The 9,427-nt window shown below is 45.6% G+C and overlaps 1 protein-coding gene across 1 annotated transcript; it reads left to right on the plus strand.

Moving 5' to 3' along the window:
- The first annotated feature begins 662 nt into the window (after positions 1-662).
- On the plus strand, positions 663-7,274 carry LOC149438029 (uncharacterized). The gene is made up of 2 exons (XM_089660320.1): positions 663-737; positions 5,889-7,274. Exons 1-2 carry the CDS (start codon positions 663-665, stop codon positions 6,444-6,446), a joined length of 633 nt encoding a protein of 210 aa, XP_089516446.1. The 3' UTR covers positions 6,447-7,274.
- Positions 7,275-9,427: the final 2,153 nt, after the last annotated feature.

The following is a 9,427-nucleotide window of genomic DNA, read 5'->3' on the forward strand; positions in this document are numbered from 1 at the left end:
GTAAGTTATAATAAATTCTCTCCATGAGCATCACAGCATCTACTCTATGTAAAACAGAGGCCAATGGTACAGTGATAGATTCCCAATGTAGGGCGATAGCCCACAAAGTAGAAATACAAATAGTATGTATCAATGTCATAACATTATCAGGAACCCCCGGGATACGAGCTCCCAATAGGAAGACTGTATAGTCAGACGTACCGGAACACCCACCAGTGAAGTCACCAACTCAGATATCCTGCCCCACACCAAGGATAAAGATGGGCAAGCCCACAACGTGTGTACCAAAGTACCGGTGAGGCCACAGCCCCGGAAACATAACGGGGACGTTTGTGGGTACAAAACGTGTAGCCTTGACGGGTATAATACCATCTGGTTAATACCTTGAGGGCCGTCTCACGGACAGAAAGAGATGGAGAGCTCTTACATATGTTATCCACCATGGAATCCCAATCCTCATCCAAAAAAGTAATACCTCTATCTGCTTCCCATTTTTGTCTATATAAAGGAGGTGTGGGAGAGAGACTGACCAGGAATTGGTGATACAGATCAGAGATAAGACCTTTGCCCCTGGGAGAGTCACGGCTCATACGTTCAGAAATCAGAGATGAAGGTATAAGGCCAAAATGTGAGTTAAAAAAATGTCTAATCTGTGGATAACGATGATATTCACGAAGCGGAACATCAAAAAGTACGCACATCATATCAAAGGGAATATAAGATCCTCCACTTTGACAGTCAGACAACCTAATAAAGGATCTATCGTACCACCAACGAAACGCCTGAGGAGAAGAAAATGCTGTACTAAAGTTAGGGTCACCAAAAAACGATACACCCGGGGAAACAGAAGAGACCAGATTTCATTTAAGTTTCCATCGAGACCAAAGTGTCAATGAATGGCCACAACAGAGTTAGAAAACGTTAACGATCGAGGGAGGATTTTGGACCATAAAATACCCGGTAAATAAAATGGGCGTATAGATTGAGATTCAAATCTAACCCCCGGGATCTGGGAGTTAACAGTCACCCATTGTGATAATTGTGCAAAACACGCTGAAAGGTAATAGAGCCAAAAATTGGGAAGACCGAGGCCCCCCGTCCGTTGTGACCGGTACAAAACCGATGAGGTAAAACGTGGACGTTTATTACACCAAATAAATTGTTAATCAGCCGCTGAAAGCGATCCAGAAACATTTCCGAGACGGAGACTGGAAGTGATGTAAATGGATAAAGTAGTTTAGGCAGAATATTCATTGTGACTGCCGTGACTCTACCCAGGAAGGAGATGGGGTACCCATGGCAAATCTTCAGTAGAGTAGAGAGGCGCCACACATGGGGGGTAATTAGCAGCAAACATATCTGAGTATCTGGGAGTGAGGTTGATACCTAAATAGGAAATCCGATCCGTGGCCCAACGAAATGGAAAAGAGCTACGGAGAGAGGCACTCAGGGAATCAGGAACATTGATGGCATAACCACTGATTTAGTGACATGAACAGACCTGACACTAGAGCAAAGTCGTTCAATACCGGCATAGATTAGGCAATGATACTAACGGGATGGTGAGGAAAAGCATGACATCATCAGCATACATACAGATTCTGAAAGGTGAAACCAATAAAGGGTAACCAGAGATGTCTGAATGTGATCTGATTGCAATCACCAAAGGTCCCAACACCAGTGCAAACAATAGGGGTGACAGAGGACAACCATGACGGGTACCTCTACCCAATGTAACAAAGTCAGAGTTACAGCCGGGAAGTCTGATCCTTGTTATGGGAGAGTCATAGAGGGCGAGTATACCAGATAAATACTCATCACTGACACCCATTCTCTGCACCCAGGAAAACAAGGCCAAAGGACACCATCGAAGGCCTTATTAGTGTCCAAACTCAGTAACAAAACTTCTCTGGAGTGCAAATTGGCTCCTGACTAATGTGTAATGTAAGGAGAATGTTGTCACTGATAAATCTGTCCGGGATAAAACCTGATTGGTCTGGAGACACCAAAGCCCCTTTCATTCTTTAACCCCCCCGGACATTCCTAAAAGAGCCTCAGATTTATATACATTTTATGTTACAAAGGAATGTTTCCTTCCTCCTGAGCAGCAATGTAAGGGGCTCTATGCTCCATACTCCTGACCCCGGCACTCCATCATTGTGTTGGCTGCATAGTGTAATTATTGCCCATTGGCTGCCTGTGTGGTGTCATCATTGCCCTTTGTAGGCCATGTATGGTCAGGATGGTCCTTGTCTTGTCTATTTATTGTCAGTGCTGTTTGTTTAGAGGACCATATTACTAGAATTTATCTCCACAATGAGGAGAATGTTCCGGCCCCGGAAGTGGGGGAATGTTCTGCCCCTGAAGGGGTTCATCTGGGTTCCCACACTATATATGTGTGTATCATCATCTGCTGGAGATAAAAGATGTCACAGTGACTATGGAGGAAGAGGACGGACGTGACTATGGAGGAAGAGGACGGACGTGACCATGGAGGAAGAGGACGGACGTGACCGTGTGAAGGGAAATGTATGTCTTTTAGGTCTGTCATTTTGTTTTTCCCACTCCATTTTGTACTAACATGTTGATTAATTGTTTTGTATTATAACCAGAATGAGTTAATGAAAATATGCTATGTCAGTTATGTATTACAGAACTATACTCACAACATTCTTCTATCTTTTATCTTAGCTTAGCCTTGGTAGAGACGGTGAAAGTATCCAATTATTTCTTTGTATTAACAAGCACCTGTTTCTGTTATGATACAATTAAATGTCAAATATTTCTGTTCCATGAGAAAATAATTGTTTGTTACTTATAACTAATTACAATGCCTGAGAAAGATCATGTTCACAGCCTTGAAAAGTATCTAGCCAGATTCTATTGTATGTAGCAGATAAGTTTTTATGTAATATTATAGACATTCCTTATTCTTGAGAAAGTTAACACTATATTGTACTATATAAGAGAGCTTTCGTTGTGGAATAAATTAGAAGTTTTTGGTTACTTATAAGACGGTCTCATGTGTGATTACTTGTAACCAATGCTTCTCCAGGCCTGAGGAGACAGAACGAGTGACAGAGAACTTAGACCAGGGGTCTAAAGGTCAATAGAACCAACACCGTGGAGGAAGAGGACGGACGTGAACGTGGAGGAAGAGGACGGACGTGACCGTGGAGGAAGAGGACGGACGTGACCGTGGAGGAAGAGGACGGCCGTGACGGGGGTTAAATAGGAAAAAAAATCTTATTACCTCCTCTGCTGTCACGTCCAGCAATGTCTCTGATATGCTTCCTGTCCGTGCCTGACATCACTTCCTGTCTGTGCCTGACATCACTTCCTGTCTGCATTCCATAGAGACTTCCTGTGTGAGTATAGGTGAGATCAGCACCTTGTGGAGTTCAGAGGAACTGCAGCCCCGAGATCCATCCCATAATCCCCCTTCCTGTATAATATGTACCTTACAGGGATACTACGGGAGATGAAACATTACTGAATAAAGGAAGAAGAAATAAATGTAACTCTTATGTAACCAACTGTTCAACAAACATCTCTTATTACATATAGAAAAGTCTTACAAACACAGAACACAAAATACAAATGTATAGCTAATGAGAGCGATCCCGCCAAACCTGATCCTTCTGGGGGGGACAATGCAAAAATATATATCAATCCACTCATAATGACATCATCTTCTGGGAGTGTCTGCACATCCATCCATTTCATACACATTTCATTGTCTCAGCAGATCTCCTGCAGCCTATTAGCTCCCATTTCCCTCTCTATGTCTCAGCAGATCTCCTGCAGCCTATTAGCTCCCATTTCCCTCTCTATCTCTCAGTGGATCTCCTGCAGCCTATTAGCACCCATTTCCCTCTCTATGTCTCAGTGGATCTCCTGCAGCCTATTAGCACCCATTTCCCTCTCTATGTCTCAGTGGATCTCCTGCAGCCTATTAGCACCCATTTCCGTTTCTATGTCTCATATGTCACTATATACTCTATGTTGTACATTACATACTCCTGACCCCTGCACTATATACTCTATGTAGTACATTACATACCCCTGACCCCTGCACTATATACTCTATGTTGTACATTACATACTCCTGACCCCTGCACTATATACTCTATGTTGTACATTACATACTCCTGACCCCTGCACTATATACTCTATGTTGTACATTACATACTCCTGACCCCTGCACTATATTCTCTATGTTGTACATTACATCCTCCTGACCCCTGCACTATATACTCCATGTTGTACATTACATACTCCTGACCCCTGCACTATATACTCTATGTTGTACATTACATACTCCTGACCCCTGCACTATATACTCTATGTAGTACATTACATACCCCTGACCCCTGCACTATATACTCTATGTTGTACATTACATACTCCTGACCCCTGCACTATATACTCTATGTTGTACATTACATACTCCTGACCCCTGCACTATATACTCTATGTTGTACATTACATACTCCTGACCCCTGCACTATATACTCTATGTTGTACATTACATACCCCTGACCCCTGCACTATATACTCTATGTTGTACATTACATACTCCTGACCCCTGCACTATATATTCTATGTTGTACATTACATACTCCTTACCCCTGCACTATATACTCTATGTTGTACATTACACACTCCTGACCCCTGCACTATATACTCTATGTAGTACATTACATACTCCTGACCCCTGCACTATATACTCTATGTTGTACATTACATACTCCTGACCCCTGCACTATATACTCTCTGTTGTACATTACATACTCCTGACCCCTGCACTATATACTCTATGTTGTACATTACATCCTCCTGACCCCTGCACTATATACTCTATGGTGTACATTCCATAGTCCTGACTTCTGCTCTCCCCCTCCCCCCACTGCTATATGTACACATAATATGGATTCTCTTTTGTTCCCCCCATTTCCTCCCAGCTGGACATTTTATATCAGATGATGTGATTGGAGCACAGACTTTTACATGGTGATAATAATGTGATAACATCCTCCAACTTTGGACCCTTAAATAGAAAGTGATAATGAGGGAGGAGTCAATACCCCAATGATGGTGGTCTTCAGGATCAGTCCAGTCTTCATCTTGGTTGTTCTCCCCCCATCCTCACTCTCTGACCTCTGGTGGGGCTCAGCCCTGCTGTTCTTCATGACTAAATCATGGACTAAATAAGGAAGTGCAGTACTTCTTGTGTTGGGAAGATGGCGATGAGTGATAGAGGGGGTGGGGACCCTCGTCCTATAATCCCCTCATCACTGTCCCTCCTATAAAAGACAGTTCTGCTTGTTTCCTCACTCTCTGACTAAGGTCCATGAATAAAGAAATGACCTGGTAGGAGATCAGAGGAGCCATTTCCTAGTTCCCTTGAGGGTGGAATTGTAAGCTCCTCAGAGACCAAGCTGCCTGATGTGGGCGGAGTCCTGGTTTGGGGGAACCAATCAGCTCCTGTCTAGTAATCCTCTTTGTCTTTGTATTTTAGTCCATGGCCGGGAGATGAGGAAAACCTCCGAGGATTGTCTCACTTTGTCTCCAGACTGGAAAGTAGAAGATGAGGACATCACACAGTATAGTCCAGGAGAAAACCCGGCTCCCTCCAATGTCCATCCGGCACCACCCAGTGTAGATGGACCATCGGATTCCTCGTATCCTGAGGAACCTCAGACTGTGCGGGACCGGGCCGGCCTTCCAACAGGGAAGAGCTTCTCCTGTACTGAGTGCGGGAAATGTTTCCGTTGTAAATTCCATCTTGATGAGCATAACAGATCTCACTCAGGTGAAAAACCATATTCCTGTACTGAGTGCGGGAAGAGTTTACGTTATAAATGCAGTCTTAATAGGCATAAAAGATCTCACACGGGGAGAAGCCGCATTCCTGTCCTGAATGTGGGAAATGTTTTTCATTTAAGTCCATTCTTTCCAAACATCAGAGATCTCACATGGGGGAGAAGCCATATTCCTGTCCTGAGTGCGGGAAATGTTTTTCAAAGAAGTCCAATCTTTCCAAACATCAGAGATCTCACACGGGGGAGAAGCCGTATTCCTGCTCTGAGTGTGGGAAATGTTTTTCATCGATGTCCAGTTTTTACAGGCATCAGAGATTTCACATGGGGGAGAAGCCGTATTCCTGTCCTGAGTGTGGGAAATGTTTTTCACAGAGTTCACATGTTTGCACACATCAGAGATCTCACATGGAGGAAAAGCCGTATTCCTGTCCTGAGTGTGGGAAATGTTTTTCAGATAAGTCCCATCTTTCCAGACATCAGAGATCTCACACGGGGGAGAAGCCATATTCCTGTCCTGAGTGCGGGAAATGTTTTTTACAGAAGTCCGATCTTTCCAGACATCAGAGATCTCACACGGGGGAGAAGCCACGTTCCTGTCCTGAGGGAAATGTTCCTCACTGAAGTCCTGTCTTCCTGTACATCAGGGGTCCCACACAACCCTGGAGGTGTATTAGTGCCTTGAGTGTGGGAAATGTCTTCTAGATGAATGTTGCTGGACATCCCAGCTCTCATGTGGGGAAGAAGCACACCCTGATATACACCTCAGATATACTCCATGGCTGATCTTCATCATGGAAGAAACCGTTCATAAGGTGGACAGAGGCCCCTAAAGACATGGATGAAGTGTGGGACCGGGTTGGCCATTGATATCAGGAGAAGAATAAAAATGGAGTCCTGACCTAGAGCACTGGGCTGACTTCTCATTGGGGTGCAGCCTATATAGTAGAGATGGTTTGTGTAGCAAACTAGCTCCTCAGAGCTGGAAGCGGAGTTCCCCTGTTCCTTGCTGTATTTGAGATCTTCCTCGAATCATTCCTCACATCCCCCCCTTGCATTCCTGTGAGGCAGACTTTATCTCCTGGCAGATGAGGTGGAACAACCTAAGACATGAGAAGTGGAGACAGGCTGTCTACGAACGTTTCACTTTGGTCACCCAAAGCTATGTAAGCCCCACATCTTATCAAAAGAACTGAACATTCCTCAGATCAACTGAATGGTTCATATCACGGGATATGAAGCTGGTAATTTAGTGTAGAATTTCCCAATGACCACTCCCAAGTCAGAGCCCCCCCTTCCCTTTTGAGAGGGACCTTTAAGAGAGTTAAGTGAGTTAGTCTGTGTCACACTGACACACTCAGAGATCTCCGAGGTAACATCGTAACAAGAGGAGATCAAAGAACTCACCCTGCTCACAACTTGGACTGCAATCCCAGGCATATGGGCAAGTAACTCGACCCTGTAATCTTCTTCCTAATTATCTCTTTGCTGTGTCTTTATATACATATATATATATATTTGTGACATCTCTTTGTAAATATTGTATTGCACCTGTTTTGACCCTTTTAGTAATAAATCTTTCTTTCTGAAAGTGTTAAACTGTTTCTAAGCGCTTACTTGCAATTCACGAATCCCTGCCTTTGAAGAGACGCTACGGGTTGTCATATTTCTGTATAACAGGTCCATGGGCCGTGCTATATAGATCAATATTTCAATCAATATAGTGTATATTTGATAACGGGAGTTTCCCAGTCTCCGAAAAAGTGGTGGTGGCAGTAGAGGGTTAGTTGCGTAACTAACCCGACCCAGTAACAAGCGCATTCAGGCTGCAGGCACCGATTGTAGTCCATTAGCTGGGCAATCGCTGTGTAGGGTGCAGCTGGGTGGGGCCTTGTTACGCGCGTCACACCGCGGTTTTGGATCGGCCAGCCCTCCGGTCACGAGTTTGGTGAGAAGGTCTGGGGTCTGACGCCATGGGCGTGACGTATTACTGTTAGTCGCGGCTGTGCGATTATCGCCTGTTGGTGGCGGCGACCGCGGGTCGTGACATATTGGTGGCAGCGTACGTGGGATAATTGCATTAAGAGCTTCAGTGCAGCATTAATAGTTGGCTCTGCACTGAAGGATTGTAACCTTTGTGGAAACAGTCCTTAGAAACAAGCGGTGCATATTTTATTTTATATATATGTGTGTATAGAGAGACACATAGCAACAACTCCTTCTTTTCCTACTTTTCTATCTTTGCTTGCGATTATGCCTGGTGAAGCAGATTACGAGAAAATGAGCAAAGGTGATTTGAAAGTTGAATGTGCCTCACGAGGATTGGACGTCGGTCGCAAAACTTGTGAAGATTTGATTAGTGATCTAGTGGAGTATGATATCCGAGCAAATCAGAACTCGGGGGAACTTGAACATGGAGGGGTTCCCGTTACCCACATTGCCAGTGGCTCAGAGACGGCCTCACAGGATGGGCATACAGAGACTGACACTGGAGGATCACCAAAGGTTAACGTCACACCACCGCCTGAGTGCGCTAACACCGTGGTGCCTGGAACCAGCAGAGACTCTCCTCAGATGCAGGAGGCCTTGAAACGCCTCATGGAGACAGATTTGGAGGCATACCTGCGGTTCATGGAACGCCAAGTAGCGGCTGGCAGAGGAACGCCAGGCTGAGAGGGAGGCAGTGCAGAGGGAAGCTGATCGTCGGCACGAGATGGAGATGGCAAGGCTCCAGAAGCAACCGGGTCAGAACCTCGGGGCCCTAGATCACAGGGACGCCACTCTTTCCGTGGGCGCAGCCAAGTTTCCAGTGATGGAAAAGGACAGCGACATTGACACCTACTTACTGTCCTTTGAAAAAACGTGCCATCAGTACCATGTGCCCCAAGCTCAATGGGTTCAGTACCTGACACCAGGGCTACAAGGCAAGGCCCTGGACGCATTTGTTGAATTGCCAGAGGGGCAAGATGATGATTATGAACTTTTAAAAGATGCCATAATCCGAAAGTACCAGAGGACCCCGGAAGTGTACCGCAAGCGGTTCAGGTCCATGCAGAAGGGACCTGGGGACTCTTACACGGATGTGGCAAGTCGCTTACGTACCACATTCCGACAGTGGACTAAGGGACTGAAAGTTGATTCTTATGAATCTTTGGAGGATCTCATGATCAGAGATCAACTCTTGCACATTTGTCCAGCAGACGTCAGACAGTTCGTCTTGGAGAGGGAGCCAGCATCTACTAAAGCTGCAGCAGACCTGGCAGATACCTTCGTCCACACGAGAGTGCCTGAACCTCGCAAGGCTCCTCCAAACAGCTGGAAAGGGGGGAAATCGTCCCTAGCAACCTCTCCTACTTTGGCAAGTCAAGCTTCACCTCCGCCGAACCCTGCAGCGCTTGGAGCCAAGCCATTCCTGCCTGACACCCGCAGATGTTTCGCCTGTGGGAAAGCCGGACATCTCAGGACGCAGTGTCCTGAGCAGAAGCAGATGACATCACCTGGCCAGCCGGCCAGCAACTCTTCTTCTGTGCTGTTCGTTCGCAGGAAGATGACCCCCGATAACTTGCAGCCCGTTACCGTGGGCAACCGGTCTGCAACTGGTTTCC

The sequence above is a fragment of the Staurois parvus genome, unplaced genomic scaffold (genome assembly GCF_062004578.1).
Source record: "Staurois parvus isolate SC_StPar_1 unplaced genomic scaffold, SC_StPar_1.0 ptg001224l, whole genome shotgun sequence".
Classification (NCBI taxonomy): Eukaryota; Metazoa; Chordata; class Amphibia; order Anura; family Ranidae; genus Staurois; species Staurois parvus.

Coding starts and splice junctions, on each gene's coding strand:
- LOC149438029 (XM_089660320.1), top strand. CDS start 663: ATGATATTCACGAAGCGGAACATCAAAAAGTACGCACATCATATCAAA. Junction 738..5,888: donor TAAGATCCTCCACTTTGACA/GTCAGACAACCT, acceptor TAGGCATAAAAG/ATCTCACACGGGGAGAAGCC.